The 15,600-nt window shown below is 52.4% G+C and overlaps 5 protein-coding genes across 5 annotated transcripts; 2 read left to right on the top strand and 3 right to left on the bottom strand.

Moving 5' to 3' along the window:
• Positions 1 to 224: 224 nt before the first annotated feature.
• B0H65DRAFT_235595 (Tctex-1) lies at positions 225 to 1,455 on the bottom strand. Its single transcript, XM_062822258.1, has 5 exons — positions 1,438 to 1,455; positions 1,256 to 1,363; positions 1,151 to 1,189; positions 971 to 1,045; positions 225 to 785 (listed from the first exon to the last, which is right to left on the bottom strand). Exons 2-5 carry the CDS (start codon positions 1,274 to 1,276, stop codon positions 438 to 440), a joined length of 483 nt encoding a protein of 160 aa, XP_062680773.1. The 5' UTR covers positions 1,277 to 1,363; positions 1,438 to 1,455; the 3' UTR covers positions 225 to 437.
• A 981-nt stretch (positions 1,456 to 2,436) lies between these two features.
• Positions 2,437 to 2,887, top strand: B0H65DRAFT_509969 (vacuolar transporter chaperone 1; the record flags this gene model as incomplete). Its single annotated transcript, XM_062828356.1, has 2 exons — positions 2,437 to 2,470; positions 2,538 to 2,887. 2 exons carry the CDS (start codon positions 2,437 to 2,439, stop codon positions 2,885 to 2,887), a joined length of 384 nt encoding a protein of 127 aa, XP_062680772.1.
• An 803-nt stretch (positions 2,888 to 3,690) lies between these two features.
• B0H65DRAFT_235584 (uncharacterized protein) lies at positions 3,691 to 4,944 on the bottom strand. Its single transcript, XM_062822257.1, has 2 exons — positions 4,926 to 4,944; positions 3,691 to 4,848 (listed from the first exon to the last, which is right to left on the bottom strand). The coding sequence occupies exon 2, from the start codon at positions 4,729 to 4,731 to the stop codon at positions 3,820 to 3,822; it is 912 nt and encodes a 303-aa protein (XP_062680771.1). The 5' UTR covers positions 4,732 to 4,848; positions 4,926 to 4,944; the 3' UTR covers positions 3,691 to 3,819.
• A 3,382-nt stretch (positions 4,945 to 8,326) lies between these two features.
• B0H65DRAFT_235560 (uncharacterized protein) lies at positions 8,327 to 10,861 on the top strand. Its single transcript, XM_062822256.1, has one exon. The coding sequence runs from the start codon at positions 8,579 to 8,581 to the stop codon at positions 10,622 to 10,624; it is 2,046 nt and encodes a 681-aa protein (XP_062680770.1). The 5' UTR covers positions 8,327 to 8,578; the 3' UTR covers positions 10,625 to 10,861.
• Positions 10,862 to 12,791: 1,930 nt separating this feature from the next.
• Positions 12,792 to 14,773, bottom strand: B0H65DRAFT_235545 (uncharacterized protein). The gene is made up of 3 exons (XM_062822255.1): positions 14,529 to 14,773; positions 14,331 to 14,456; positions 12,792 to 14,260 (listed from the first exon to the last, which is right to left on the bottom strand). The coding sequence occupies exons 1-3, from the start codon at positions 14,622 to 14,624 to the stop codon at positions 12,974 to 12,976; spliced, it is 1,509 nt and encodes a 502-aa protein (XP_062680769.1). The 5' UTR covers positions 14,625 to 14,773; the 3' UTR covers positions 12,792 to 12,973.
• Positions 14,774 to 15,600: the final 827 nt, after the last annotated feature.

Below are 15,600 nucleotides of genomic sequence, written 5' to 3'. Positions count from 1 at the left end.
ACATGGCTATACAGAAACGCTGGAAGGTTTATGGCGTATAACCAGCGTTGATCACTTCACATGTATTGGTCCTATGATGTTAGCAGGCAAGATAATCCACCGACCGCTCCTCGACATTGAAGTCATACAGCCGCTTCGATGGAAGCCCACCATCGAGGTTCATGGGCCCCCGTTTAGCTCCGACAGCCGCGCCAGTGTCGAGTCCAGCCGATGAAACCCCCACAGACGCTTCACCTTGATCCCTCTCATTCAGCACCATGTAAATAAGGTATGATATCATTACAGAGTAAATTATTGTTATTGTCGCTTGTTTGGTATACCGGCTCCGGGCTCCCAGTCCCTCGCCATGCGCCTCTTCCATCCATCCATCAATCACCACATCATAAGGGGTGACCGGGACAGAACCCACGCATTTCCTCCTCTTCTTCCTAACCCCGTTAGAGGGCAATCCAGATGAGCATGATGACAACATCAAGCCCCTTGGCCTCGCCATCATACTTGAAGCTCCACATGCCGTCCGTCTTCTCGTTCCAGTAGCCCGCCGTCGCGCTGTGCATACCGCGGCGGCCCGCCTGTCCCTTCTTGCTGGCGGCGGGAGCAGCCTCCGACGAGGTCGACTCGCCCTCGGGGCCGGTGCCGGTCGACGTACTTGTGCTGGTGGCCTTGTTGAGTTGCGAGGTGGGCACAACGTGCTGCACGATGGTGCTGTTGACGGCGAACTTGTAGGCCGGGGTTGTGGCGCCTTGGGGGGTCGCTTCGGACATTACCGCCTTGAGCATTTTTTGCTGGAATCGGAGGTCAGTTAACGTTGCGCCCTTCGTCTTACTTAAGTATACCAGAAGACCCCTTTCTCATTCGCTGGATCGTAGGCAGATGCGCCTGTTCTGTGTTCCTCGGATACGGAGAAGGCGGTATGTATGGAGAGCAGGTGGGCAGGGACAGAGGACTAGGCAACGTAGCGGAAACGTACAATGATGGCCTCATTCCATTGTGCGGTCTTGGGGTGCTCATAGTATTCGACGCTGGCGAAGGTGCTGTTGCACACCTGTTTGTTAAAAAAGTGTCAGCGCATTTCGCAACGTTCGAGTGACAGGTCCGGATTTCGTTTGGCGACCGCCGTCCTGGAAAAAGGGGTCGAAGGCGAACGTACGTCGGTAGCGATCTGCTCGAGGCGCTTGGGCGGCAGGGGCTGGTTTTCGCATCGCAAAGTCAGTAAAAACTGCTCAGCTCAAGGAGGCCGGCCGAAAATCCTCACAGAGTTCGATGGGGAGGCCATTTTGTTGTGTGGTGTTGTGTGGTTGTTGGGTGTAAGTCGGTGTTTATTTTACGATTGTTGCGGTGCGATGCGATAGAGGAGGAGACCCTGGTCCAAAGGCTGTCGCGTTAAATGGAATGTCCAACCAATCTCGTCTCTCAAACTCTGGGGGGCAATCATACAGCTGCTCTTCGAGGGACAAGGGTGGATATACTCTTTAACACGGCCCTGGGATGTTGAAAAGGGGATGCTAGGAGACGGCTGCGGAGAGAAAGTTGTGATGTAGAATTGTAGATGCCCAAATCTTAAACGGTCGTTATCACCAACACACACGCGATCAGTTCGTCCGTTGCCTGCCCGATGCGCTCTGCCACTGAGTCGGTATCACACTGCCCTGCAGGGAGTGATGGCCGCTGCTGGGTGGGCAACTGCAGCGGGTGCGGTGGAGGGCGGGGAGCAATGCCAAGCATCCAATTTGTAGCCTCAGCGTTGGTCACTGACACTGACAGCTGACAGACCAAAACGGCAGTTCGACGGGTGACACGTGATCCGGCGCATGCTCACGGTTGAGTTCAGAGTTCACGGTCACCACGGTGACGAAAGGTGGTGGGTTCAGCATCGCTTTAGCTCTGTCCAGCGGAGGCATTCCCACCCAATCATTCCGGAAAGGAGGCCCACGTGGGCTCCAGTTTCCCGCTACGATTCCAGCATCAGGCTTGTTGGAGGATGGCTCCGTCCTCTCATTGATCAATTGACGTTTGAAGCTTCTTCCACTTGTGGCAGCTTCTCGCTGGCTGCAACGCCGCATCATTCAAACATCAGACTTCAACGTTGAGTTGGCGAAAGAAAAGGACGAACCTTCCCCAGAGCCCGAGACGCAGAAACACGACAGCGAACAACCGAAGTGTTCCACAAAGCCCAAGAACCACAAAGCTTGTTCGTCGGTGACACAACGCGCGTTTGACAGCTCCAATCGCCGTGGGATATCTTATCCGAGTCTCTGACGGAACCGGAGCCGTGCGCGGACCGCCTGCTAGCTTGATTTTGGATCCGGATTGCCACTACGAAAAAACACTTCGAACGACAGCAGTTTCTTTGAATCTCGACGGCACATACGCAAAACATTAACTGCACAACCGATATACCGACACGCAAATTATAGATAGCTACAAACCATCACAATGTCGAGTCAACCTCTCCTCCAAACCGCGCCAGGTAAGCACACCTTCTACTCCTCGTTCCATGGCGCTCTTGCCGCTGACATCATCCGTCACCTCCACAGGCAAGCGCATCGCTCTCCCCACTCGCGTCGAGCCCAAAGTCTTCTTCGCCAACGAGCGCACATTTCTCTCATGGCTCAACTTTACCGTCATCCTCGGCGCCCTGGCGATAGGCATGCTCAACTTTGGCGACCGGCCCGCCTTCATCTCGGCCTTTCTCTTCACAGGCGTCGCTATGGCAACCATGGTGTATGCGCTAGTGACGTACCACTGGCGAGCCAAGTCGATACGAATGAGGGGCCAGGCCGGCTTCGACGACCGCTTCGGTCCGACCTTTTTGGCCCTCATTCTGCTCCTCGCTGTGGTGGTCAACTTTGTTCTGAGAATCACGTATATTTCGCAGCAGCCTTAGAAAGAATGAGGAGGGCTGGAACTGATGGACGACCTGTGCGACGACAACTACTTTACGGGATTTTGATGAATCAACGCTCGCTTCTGGCTGGGCGTTGCGCCAAATAAGCCAGCAAAACGAGATTCCGAACATCGGAAGAAACAGGAACGATGTACTGCCACTGGCGGGAATTCACGGAGAACTGGTATTCGGTCTCTTGGATATGATACGACGGAGCTACGAGTACGATACGTTATGAGCTACTAGAATGGAGCACACTGAAGCAGATCGGGGGTAGGAGATTTTGGAATGGCTATAAAACATTTGTATCGAGGGGCAGGGGCGTTTGGCTTTGATTGCTTGCATGGGGCCGGCGTTGGTCGACTTTGGGATCCTAAAGCATTACAGACTAACGAATAAAAGTTCAGAGGAGGTACCACAAAGCGAAAGTTTTCCGTTGCTTTGCGAGTGTCATCTGCATTGTTGAAACTCTTGGTCTAAAGATGACAAAGAACGTGTGACCGATGAAGAATGCTACTCGCTTTATCGCTTTCCTTGATCCTTCAAATTTTTTTCCCTGACGCTGGCCTGGATTTAAAAGCGAGCTTGAGAGCTTGGAGATGTAAACGTCTAGATAATGCAAGGTATCAAAGCAAGAATGACCTGATACCGAATAGTGTTCCCATGACTCCGTAATATGCGCTGACCATTGCTAACCTCGAAGCAGAGATTCATCAAGTAAGGCGAGAACCCTCAAACGTCGCGAAGAACTGCTGCGGGCCATTGCTTATGCTCGATGCCTTCCCTCTAGAACCCATAATGCTCATTATGCTCCTGAACTCCATGATAGTGCCCCAACCGAGTGACAGGCAATATCCGCCATCTTGATAAATGCATAGCTCTTCCTACGAGCCTCCTTTCCATTCCTCAAATGGACAGCCGGGCTGCAAGTCTTAAGCCACCAAGCCAACCCTCTTCTTTTTCAGATGCTCAATATGCTGCTCGTTGCTCTGCACAGCAATATTCCGCATCGTCCTCAACTCCTCGATGGGGATCCTCGACAAAAACACGCTCACGTACTTGTTGTGTCGAATCTTGGGTGGCTCAATAGCTCTTTCGAAAACCGTCTGTTGTTGGTGGTGTGGTCCCCGGCCTCCTCCTCCTCCTCCATGTTGTTGTTCTTGTCTCTGATTGCTGTTGTTGTGATGACCACCCATCGTCTCAAATGCCTCCTCCTCCTCTCCGTCGTCATCATCGCCATCCTTGGTCAAGTCCATAACCGTATCCTCCACCACCTCCATCCCACCAGCACCAGCACCAGCACCAGCATCAACCACCTCTTCCTCTTCCGTCTCCGTCAGAACATTATACTGAAACCACTTTTGCTCCCCCTCGCCGATCCTTCGTCGCACCAGCTCGGCAATGGTGACAAGCTTGCTCGAAGCTACCGGCTTAGCGGAGAGGAGCACCACACCGGGAAGCACAGATTGGTCCCACAGGTTGAAGCGGTCGAGGTGTTGCAGCGCTTTGTCGACGTGCTTGGCGATGCTGGTCGAGGGCATGACGCTCATGGTTTTGACTTCATATCTGGGCCGGAGCTTGGCGAGGAGGGACTCGTATGGTTGGAAGGCCGGGGTTACAACGCCGGCGGTGGTGTTGCTCTGGTGCTGGTGGTTACTTTGCAGTGATGTTGTCTGCTGGATATTGGAGGTTCCTGTGGTGCGCTGCTTCTTGTTGGAGTTGCCTGGGATATCGCCGTCGCTGAGATGGCGACGCTTGTTCTGGTTTGACGAGACCGAAGATGAGGCGGAACGTGAGGGGGAAGAGGATGACGCTTGAGGAAGCATTGTGTCTGCGGCGGCCATGGAGTTCCTAGGTAGGTTTTTGATCGATCGATCGTTTCAGCTTTGCGGGCTGGGGCTGATAGGACTGGTGATGATAGAAGTGGTCGCTCGGCCCGGTACCTGGCCGGATAGAAGGCTCTTGAGGACGAGGTGAAGTTTAGCTGGGAATTGCCGTTAATGTTAGGTTATCAAGGGAAGCTTTAGGCGGTACGTACCGATGTTTTGGTAGGCGACTGTTTAATGTCGAATTTGACGTGGGGTCCATGGATGCGTCGATAATTTTGTGGATCCATCTAGGGCTTATCGATAAGAAACGTGCAACCTCATTCCAGTCCAGTGTTGGGCGTGTCGTTCAAAGTTCACTCATTTTCGCTTGGAGATTGATATGAGACGGCGGCTGCATTTCATTAAATTTCCACTTGCATCTAGTAATCGCTCATTTCCTTTCGAATCCTAGGTACATACTGGTATCTCAAAGTCTGATCTGTTATACGAAGCGCGCCTTTGACCTCGGCGACAACATCGCCTGAAGTTGACAGGAGGCTGAAACTTGAGACGAGGTGCCTTGCATTCTACGCACCTACTGCATACTGGAGCGGGCATTAAATTTAGGATAACAGGAGGTAGATGACTTTGAAAGCTGAAGTTCCGGAGATGTTACAACAATGGCTGCTTTTGAAAGAAGCAGAAATCACGAGTTCGCGGCCACGAGGTTGTAAAGAATACACTCTGTGCCTTCAAAGCGATACCTCAAAGCCACATACCTGCTGATTCCACCTGATGGATTGCTGTTACTGATGTTGTCGAGAGAACGAAAATGTATTTAGAGGATAAACGTACTCTTTCTTCCAAGACCAATCTGAGAACGTCGCAATTTTGTCTCTAACCTCATTGCTAATTTACACCACCAGGACGGCGGCGGCTGGGCTTCTGTCAAGAACAGCATGATTCAGTTCGCAACACCATGAATCCTCGTTTAGCTTGTGAATCTTCTTGATATAGATAACGAGAGATAATATCAACTCTTGAAACAGAAGCCAAGCTCGTTCGACGGTTTGAAGTTCTGAGAACATCTGAATATCTAGTTGAACCCGTCTTTTTGACCAATGAAACAGACAGAAGTCGTCATGCAGGTCTCATGCAGGCCGTGGCCCACCATGTGTACTCCGGGGTTGTGCACTGTCTATAATCGGGATCTGTGGGTCTCGACGCTTATCGTTGGTCGGAGGAAGTGCGACGTCCAGCTTCAATATTGGCTGTACAACTTTGCCCATCCTCTGGCGAAGGCTTTATTTTCCACAACTTCATGATGGTGACGGAAAATTCGCAGTCAAAGATTTCAAAGCCGAGGCACATTGAACGCAGAAATCGACTCGGGAAGACGTACCCTTGGCTCGACGCAACACGTGTTCGAGTGAAGAGAGTGCAGACCGCAAGTTTCTGCACTGGCAGCTTTTGGAGTGCATGAAGGTCCATGGTTCAAAACTTAGAGCAGCTGAATATCAAACCTACCCGCTGGCCGCTTGGTTTGCCGTAGGTTTCTGGCTGAGCTCCATTCTCTCTGCATGGCTTTGGATTGAGATGTGGATTTGCGGGGTTTGCAATGTGTAGCAGGGGCCCGCATGTTACAGATCAAGCTAGATTCGAAGATGATAAGAAGGTGCACGTACGACAGCGACGACGACGGTGAGAACAGCTCTCTTATCACAAAAATAACCATTTGCAGCCTGGTTTTGGTTTACTGGCACGCTCTACACCTGCTCATCGGTGATAGGCAAGCCACAATCGACGAGAGGCGGCTGCTTGCAACTTGCTTCCTGAGAGCAAAGAAGCTTACTGGTCCGTTGACTGCTGTTGAGTGTTGACAAACGCACATCGCCTTGGGGCTCTGGGGATGCAAAACCGGCGAAGAGGTTGGTTGAGACTGGGGACTGGCAAGTCAGTAGGAGAGGCTCATGTGTTGTCGCTGACACTGACAGTTCCATCCGAGCCCAGTTCCAGTTGGTTGGCAAGGGTCAAACCGAGTTGAGTGTGATTCCAACACCTCCCGCTTCCAGTTGAATGATGAGACTCCCAGGATTGGGCGTGGTCGGTCAACACCATCTTCACAGTCCCGACTGCATTGCAATCGCATCCTTTCTATGCCGTGCCCCTCGCCCACTCCAACTTTCCCATCTCATTCGCATTTTATTCCCCATCCGGTTGCATCATAAACGCTCACATTTGGTATTGCAAGCACCTACGAAATTGGATGTGACGGCATTTTCTACACTCTTATTTGCGACCTGGAGCCTCCCTTTTGCCATCTGTTTGTGTATGACATTTGGATAATGAGACAGCAGCCAAAGATAATTACGTGATGATTTTCACGACAAAGGAGCCGCGCGTCAATTTTCAGATCAGAGAATCGGTTTGCCTTGCGCCTCGTAACATTGTGCAGGAAGCAGTGCGCATCCACATGTGTGGGTGCAGCCTTCTCGGCGTTTGGGGGCAGCCTTTCGAGCCTTCTCGTCTTTTGTCTTTGATTCCTCTGTCGAGAGCGTTCGTTTCACCTTCGAGTGTGATGGAAGCTTCTTCCGTCCAGTCCAAGCATGCAGATGCTCTTGCACCAAAGCATACTGATGTGAACGAGCAGGAGCAGGCAGGAAGCAGAGTGGCAGAGCATGGGGCTCGTAAGACATGGAGGTCTACAAGTAACAGTAACAGTGACAGGCGGCTTGGCCTCCCACCCTCCACCTTGACCCATCCAATCAGGACAGGAGATTGTGGCCTCTCCTGGAAGTTCCAGTCTCCCTCCCTCGTTTCTCTTCCATCCTCGTCGTTCCTCCCCGACCTTGCCGACCCAAAGTTGGCCCGGTGCCCCCCTTGTCCCCTTGCGTACATTCTTTGGGTGATTTTGCCTTCAATCGGGCCCGTCTCCTTTTGCGACTCTCCGCCCTCAGCGCTCCTCCCCTTACAACCTGCGTGACAGCGCCCATTCACCCTCCAACACCCCCCATTTTTCAATCAACTTACAACCAACTTCTCAGCAACATAATCCGATCAGAACCACCCCGAACCACAGCGCAACCTACATTTTCTTGCTCTTTGAACTCCGCGCTTTCACTTCGCACTTGTTATTGTTTGCTATTATCGCTGTTCCGACCGAGACTTTGACTAGTTCTCGCGCACTCTTCCGAAAGTCGCTACCTAATCACCACCGTTTTCGCACACTACGACACTCGGGCGACCTCTGCTGTTCTGTTGGGCCAGCACCCAACACTTCGCACCTTCCGACTGCCACCAGTTGTGACTCGGGTCGGACCCTCGGACCCTGCTTCGTCCTCGGTTGGGTCTTGGTCTCTTGGGGCGCGGCCACATCATCAAAGCCAAGCAGCCCACTCCGCCAAGCCTTCCGGTTCCCTCAAGGTCCCCGCCCCTGCGCGCTGCTAGCGGTCTGCGACTCTGCGCCGAGCTAACCTGCAAAAGGCAATCTCAAACAACCAACTGGCAACTCCACACAAGCGATCAAGCGGCCCCCTGATTTCAGCGAAAGTTGAAAGGACCCACTTGCTCTCTTCCTGGGTTACGTCAGCCTTGCCTGCCACACCCCAATAACAGGCCCACTCGTCAGCTGCTGCCGGCCTGCCACGCGTACCCGCTCGGTTGCCTGTCCAATACGCACCCCCTATTCGGCCTGTTTATCCTATTCGCTCCCCCTTCGACTAACACATCACCACCACCATCTGTGACTCTTGGATTATCAGGTGCTCCTGCTGCCTGCAAAGTTCGTGACGCTTATATCACGTCTTCCGCCCTTCTTTCCCGACCTATCCTCGGGATCGCAGCCTCAGAACGCGTCTACGCCCGAGACCTTTCATATCACCACATGTTTCCTTTCTGGACTACCGAGTCAAGGGAAAATGACAAGACGTTAACGTTAGATGCAAGCCATCCTACGCTTTTGGATCGTGCCGAATCATCCGTGTCCACCGTGTCAGCTCTTCCGACCGCGTCGGGTCTTCCGACGCCCATCTCTCCCACATCCACCCACTCACTGAAGCGAAGACGGCCCAGCGCTGTTGATACCGCTTCCCGTGTCAATGGTCACTCGTCGTCGAAGCGCATCAAGACAGAGCAGGGTGGCGGTTTACCTTCGCCGGCCTCGGCCTATGCAGACGGGGATGAGGCGGCAAGGCCGTCCAAGCCCGCCGCCTCCGGGCCCAACCTAGAACGTGCAAAGGACGTCATCCAATATCAGTTTGGACTTGAAATCCTGATGAAGCATGACGAGCTCCGTCTCATCAACCAGGAGCTGGCCAAGTGTCAGATTGCTCTCGAGCAGCTTCGCCGGTGTCATCTCATCCCCTACCCTGTCCAGTGTCCGACACCCAGTCAGATGCTGGACATCAGCAGTGGCAAGGGTCCTGCTCTTCAGTCGAAACCAGGAGAGTCCGTACCGAAGTGGGCGCCACCCTTCGGGGTTGTTGACGGCCCGTATGCTCGGCACTACGCTAAGTGGCTGATACCCGATCCCATGTTTGACGGTATTCAACCGGAGCCAGTCGTGGAGACTGCCCGGGCAAGGAACGCCGTTGCTGAAGGCAGAACGACGAGGAATAGCATGTCTGACGCAGGTGGTCTAGGAAAACAACGGTCTGCCCGTGGGCAGGTCACCCAGAAACTCCAAGCGTTATCCAGTGGATATTCGCATCCCAAGGATAAATCATTGCCTTGCATTGTGAAACGGTCGGATGGGCTGACGGTCAAGCTCGTCTGCCTTGATTGCCACAGGTGGAACTTCTCGAGCACGCAGGGCTTCATCAATCACTGCCGTATAGCCCATCGGAGAGACTACAAGAGTCACGACGAAGCCGCCCTTCATTGTGGGCAGCCCATTGACGTTGATGAGAATGGAGGTATTGCTGCTGAGGAAAAAAAGCCTTCGCCTCCCATCGTTCCAAGCGTTCCAAATACTACCGGTTCCGCTTTGGTGCACCCGCTGGCACGCAGCGAACCCCTTTCGGAACAGCAGGCATACAAGGCATTGCTCTCGCGTATCAATGCGTCACTGGAGCTATACCATGCTGGCCAGCTCCCGGATGTGAAGAAGATACCAACCGCGCCACCAGCATCAAAATCGATGTCTTCCAACGCACCAGATTTTGTTGGCTCGTCCGACACACCGTTTCTGACGAAGCTGATGCAAAAGAAGAAGGTTGGGGGTAATCTGAGTGAGAAGGTAAAGGATGCAAAGACCAAGGTCGATTGGGACGCAGTTCTGTCGCGTAACGATTCTGAAGATACCGATCAATCGAATGCCGCAGAAGGTGCTACGAGCTCCAAGAAGCCTGCTGCGTCGACAGCGCGGGTATCAGCCGTCATGCGTAAGCCGGCCTCGTCTACCATTTCTCCTCCATCATTCTCGAGGATTTCCACTTCCCCCGTCCCTCTACCAGCAACAAGCAGAGGTCGTGCTCCGGCCCACTTGGCCAGCTTGCCCATCACAACTACTAGGCAGAGCAATCCACCAGATCTCCCCGCAACGCCCATGTATGAGGACGACATGGACACAGAATTGAGCCCGAACACCGTCGCTAGCAATAATGCGCCCTCACTTGTTAGTGATGATGGGGAGTACGATGATTCCGACGATGGATCTTCCTCCGACACCAGCGATGAGATTGAAACTCGGTCTGTCTCGGATGTGGCAGAAATCAATATCGAAGAGGAGGGTCATGACGTGGTTGTCGCGCCTCGCGCCCCAATTTGCCAGCACCGAAAAGAAAGAACGACCGACAGGACGGGTACCGGGAAATTCAAAAAGGACGAGAGCCGACATGTAACCTTTGTGACACCTATTCCTCCCCCGAAGCCGAAAACCAAGGCCAAGTCTACGGCTACTGGCAGCAACAGACGCAAGCAGAAGTCTTGAGAATGCTTAGGAAGGATGGTACACGTTTGGTTACGGAGGGGGGGCAGGAACCTCTTTCACCATGCCGTTACGTCTGTGGCCGTTTCTGAGATCATCCCCTCGTCGGCTTGAGCAGGCACAACCTCCATATATACCATACTATTTACGAGATGTTACTACACATATTTTAATGATGATGAATGAGAGAACAGCGTTTCAGGCTTCGGAACAGAAAAAAATGCCTAAAGCTTATGAAGTTAGGGTCCGGCAATTTGTGATTTTGGGAGGGGCGTTCTTTTCTTATTTTTTTTTCTATCTTTTCTTGTCCCTCTTAACTACTCAACTCGTATTATCATCCAAGACAAACAAGAACGGTCAAATAAAACAAAGCTCAATTGGAATCTCTCTCCATCTCGTATATTCTATAAAACTAGGCCCTGTTATATCTGGCTGTCTCATCCGATCGAATGAAGGGAAAGACAAAAGGGTGTCATCTCAATGACCGGCCGCGTTAGACGAACAAACGGGCGGAATGGAAGGAGACGGGTACCAACCAGGCAGACCACGTTCATGTGCAAGTTTCTTGACCAATGAATGTAAATAATTCGTCAAGGACCTTCCCACTTTATCACGTAGATAATCATGAACCTTTCCAAAGCGCTTGCCTTAACTCTTCTTGCGTGATGACCAGAATGCTTGAGAAGATGGTGGTGGAAGGACAATCACTACGTAAATATAGGAAGTGGAAGGGTTAGCAAGAGAAGTGAGGACAAATGTCTGTCTCAATCCAAGCTTCCTTGAAGCGACCCCTTAGTACCTCGCAACATGACGGATACGTACAGTCCGATGCTTGGTTAGTAGTATGTTAGCTTGGTCCTCCGAGTGAGACCTATCCCGACCCGTTGAAATGCCGGAAGGTCGATATCAAAGGCCAAAGTAAAACCCCAAAATGCATTATCTATATCAGAAGTAGCATGTCCACAGTAAATTCAAGCCTCTGTCATCGAGGAAAACATATAAACTGGATGTAGAAACGCCTAAACAAGTTGACCAGAAGTCTCAAAGCTAACAAACCTTTTAAGGGTATATATTGTATATACGCCTCAAGTAACCTTTAATCTCAAAACGCTTTATATCTGCCCATCAACCCAATATCATATCATCGGTATCCATTTTGCTCGCTCCTCCCCCACCAAAACTGTTCACGTTAGTTTCCCGTCTATCCGGTAGCCTCTTCAGAGGAAGGCAGCGCCAGAGGCCTGCGAATCATCAACTCGAGCGATTCTGTCGGCGCGTATAGTGATTGATGATTACCGTATCTAAAAAGAACTTGGTGGTCCAGGTCCCATTTGAGCTGCTCCACTTTGTTCTCCACGGCGTTCTGGACTTGCCTTGCCTCTGCTCATCGCCTATCTCGACCTTCAACGACAGTTTGTTCTATATCGCCATACCGTGCGTGACACGATCCGAGTATGCGAGCGTAACCTTCACCTTCGACACCCGCTTGACGACGGCTCTCGATCTATTATTCCCAGTCCGTACAACAGCTTTGAAGTCGTTGCGGCTGGATACGTTGTCAACCCAAGCGGGATGGGAAGTCATGGCCGCAAAAAGATTACTGATTCTGTCCTTGTCATACGAATGCTCCTCTTGAAGGTCTGGAGGGAAGGCCTGCAGTCATCGGTCCCGACAGACAGGAGAGGGAAGGATCCGGCATCTAAACCCCTCTAATGATTTCACCTGATGCGTAGGTCATTCTGCACGAGCGAAGCTCACTTTCCGCTAAGCCATCCATGGTGCAGTTCTATGCAACAGGTCCGAGGAGCAAATCCCAAGGCGTGCACTGTCTCAGTCCAAGCTTCCTTGAAGCGTGTCCTCGCTCATTACACCTCGCAACATTAGGCACTGACACGTAGACATTCTGGAAGGTATGATCATGATAATGGGTACTAACGTCATACAAGGAGGCACCGGCTGAAGGGTCCGAAAGTTCAAGGAAAGCATCATGGTAAATTCAAATGGTATGATATGTCGTAGACAACAGGGGGTTTCAACGTCTTTCAAAACTTGGCATTTACAAAATATAACAGAAATGAGATTGGTTTCAAGATAGGTATCGAGATCGGATAGTATAAATAAAGGGGGTATAAAGGGGGGTATAAACGAAGTCGTGCCAAATAAAACAATCCGACCAACCAACCAACCAACCCAACGTCGGCGAGCATGTCGTTTTCAATTCCATGGCGTGGTTGTTGTTTTCTTTCTTTCGGCGTAACACATCAGTTCTTGTTGCTTTTTGTCTCGATTTTTATCATCATCATGGTCGTCAGACCCGACTTGTACCTGAATGGAATGGCTGCTGCCGTTCTACTAGTTAGGCAAAGCACCCTTTTCAGGAGCCGCGGCCGCGGGGGCAGCAACAGGCACCTTCGCGTCACCCGCATTAGCATAAGCAGGAGGAGCGGCGGCAACCGGAGCCTTGGTGTCAACGGGCGAAATGTTGGTCGGGCTGGCAACCACACCAGTCTTCTGGGCCTCGTTCAGAGTCAGGTTGTTGGTCGCAGCCTCGAGCTTCTTGTCCTCGGTGTCCGGGGTGGGAGTGGTGACGGGGGTGGCTACGCCAGGACCAAGAGCGCCGGTGACATTCCTAATGACTTCGAACCACTTCTGAGCTTCCGCGGCGCTGTGGGCCTTGAATTGCAACTCCGAGGTGCCCGCCAACTTGCTGGTGAGGCCCTTGGACTTGTCCTTGCCCTTGACGTGGAACTTCTCGCCGTTGGGGGCACCGATGATGGCATCGGGCAAGTAAATGCTGAGTTCGGGCTGGGGGTCCTTGCGCTTGGGGTCGTTGTCCTTGAACTCATGAAGGTACCTGGCAGGGGTAACTACGTAGTAGCCAGTGCTGTAGCCCCACGAGAGCTTGTTGCGAGACTTGCGGTCAAGCGAGCCCTCGATGAGCGCCTTGGTAGAGGGGTTATCGACGTTGGGAACCAAGGGGAGCAAGTGGCCGAGTTCACGAGGCGGTTCGTTCTCGTTGACGAGAACGTCGGCCCTGCGGGCCCGGAATTCCTGCCACTCAAACTCGGGCGGGATGTTCTGGGAGGTTTGGAGCACTTGGGCGTATAGACCACGAATCTGCTCGGCATGGCCACCAGCGAGTGTGTTCAAGTCCTCCATGGCCTTTTGGATGCACTTAACGACTTTGACCTCAAATTCCTTGAACTGGGCTTGGGCGGTGATGAGTTCGGTGCGATGATTGTTTTCATCTTGAATCTGGTTGTGGAGGCGGTAGATGACGCCTTGGCGAAGAACATAAGGATCATCGGCCGGAGTGATCTCGGCGCCGCTCGCCCCGAATGAGGCAACGTGCTGGCCGAGCAGCTCGATATGCTTTTGAGTCGTGTTGCGGGACTTCTCGACCGCCTTAGCGCCCTTGTTCAGGCTGTTCGAGAGCCTCTTGGAATAGTCCTTGATTTCGTGGTGCAAGCCCTTCAGGTCGTGGAGGACGGTCTCCTTGAGTTTCTTCTGTGTCTCGAGGTTGCTGTTGATCATGCCCTGGGTATTGGCGCGCAGAACCTCGAACATGGTCGCGACACCGGTGACATTGGTGGCAATTTGGGAGAAGTGATCCCCTTCCCTCAGGGGGTGGGAAATGGTCTACCGAACGGTGTAAGTATTCAGAAAGCGCCGTGACACAGAACCATGTGCTTGTAGCGGGTTCTCTTACCTTCAAGACCTTCTCATATTCCTTGGCTTGAGAATGGTGAATCTTCTCAACAGCCTCGACGTAGTCTTCGAGGTAGGCGACGGCGTGCTTCCATGCCCGGAGACGCTCGACGAGAACACCGGCGGTCTGGTACAGAAGCGTGTTAGTGACATTTTCCGTGTAGGTGCGCAAGGTCTAGCGAGGGGCTTGGCGGCGTACGCTGTTGGGATCGAACTCGGGAATGGCCAAGTCATCGCTGGCGGTGCTCGCCATTGTTGTTTGCCTCGAGGGCGCTGCCGACGCGTTGGCGGACATGATTTGCGCTGTTTAAAAAAAAGGTTGCTCCTGTCGCGAGTCAAGTGAAGGCTGTGTAGATGTTACTCGCAGTGGTTTGTTGATTACCGTGGTATGGAATACTGTCGCAGAACCTCTTTTATTTTAGAAAGAGGAAGACTTCTGCCAAAGTTGTACTCGGCTTAAAAAGATCACGCAAGAAAGGGGCAAGGATGGGTTTAAAGCGAGTTCCAATCGGTTGGGTTCACAGCTTGAGGTGTTCGTCCCAACCCTGTGCAAGTGGGTGACCAGCTGAGTCGACGCGCAGGAGAACAAGGTGGATGAAGTCATCCAGACCCTGGAATGGACCGGAGGGAACCTTTTTGGCCCAACCTCACAGCAGTCTCACAGTCTCGCTCCTCCTTTCTCCAGTCCCCCTCTCCACGCACCGCCAAGCTGGGCGGTGGAGTGTCCACAAGTTCACAAGGTGGATCTCTTGGAGAGACTTGGAGATGTGACCGTCTCAGCCCATTGGCCAATCGGCCGGCATAAGTGGAACGCCTCTTGCGACAGTGCAGCATCGGTGCAGCGAGACACAGGCTGAAATGGGCCATGTGCATTGTGCAGTGAGTGAGAGAAAAAAAAGACACTGCGACGCTTTTGCACACCTTGTGAAAGCGATTCCATGCCTCACGGTGATTGGTAGGCTTCCCAAGGGAGCACCGCGAAGCTCAATCTGAAGCCGAACAAGTCGATTCATCCCTGCGCGGATCATCACAAATGGTATGACGTATCTCATGGCAGTGGGGGGCATTGTGCTCCCCAATCCAGCTGAACTTCGGTTCTGGACTGCTTGTCTCTCCCGTGGAGATGTGGCGGGGTTGAGACTTCTTGGTGTTCTTGTTCACTTTCACGAGTGATCATCGCATTTTTTTAATCAACATAAGCATTGATAGTCGCTTTCCAATGTGTGAAGCCAAAGATTGTCGATTAACTTTTCAGTGCTTTCAGTGCTTTC

Source organism: Neurospora tetraspora (assembly GCF_033439725.1).
Source record: "Neurospora tetraspora strain CBS 560.94 chromosome Unknown B0H65scaffold_5, whole genome shotgun sequence".
In the NCBI taxonomy this organism is placed as follows: domain Eukaryota; kingdom Fungi; phylum Ascomycota; class Sordariomycetes; order Sordariales; family Sordariaceae; genus Neurospora; species Neurospora tetraspora.
Note: the sequence above shows the minus strand (reverse complement) of the source record. Positions and strands in the feature narration are given on the sequence as shown.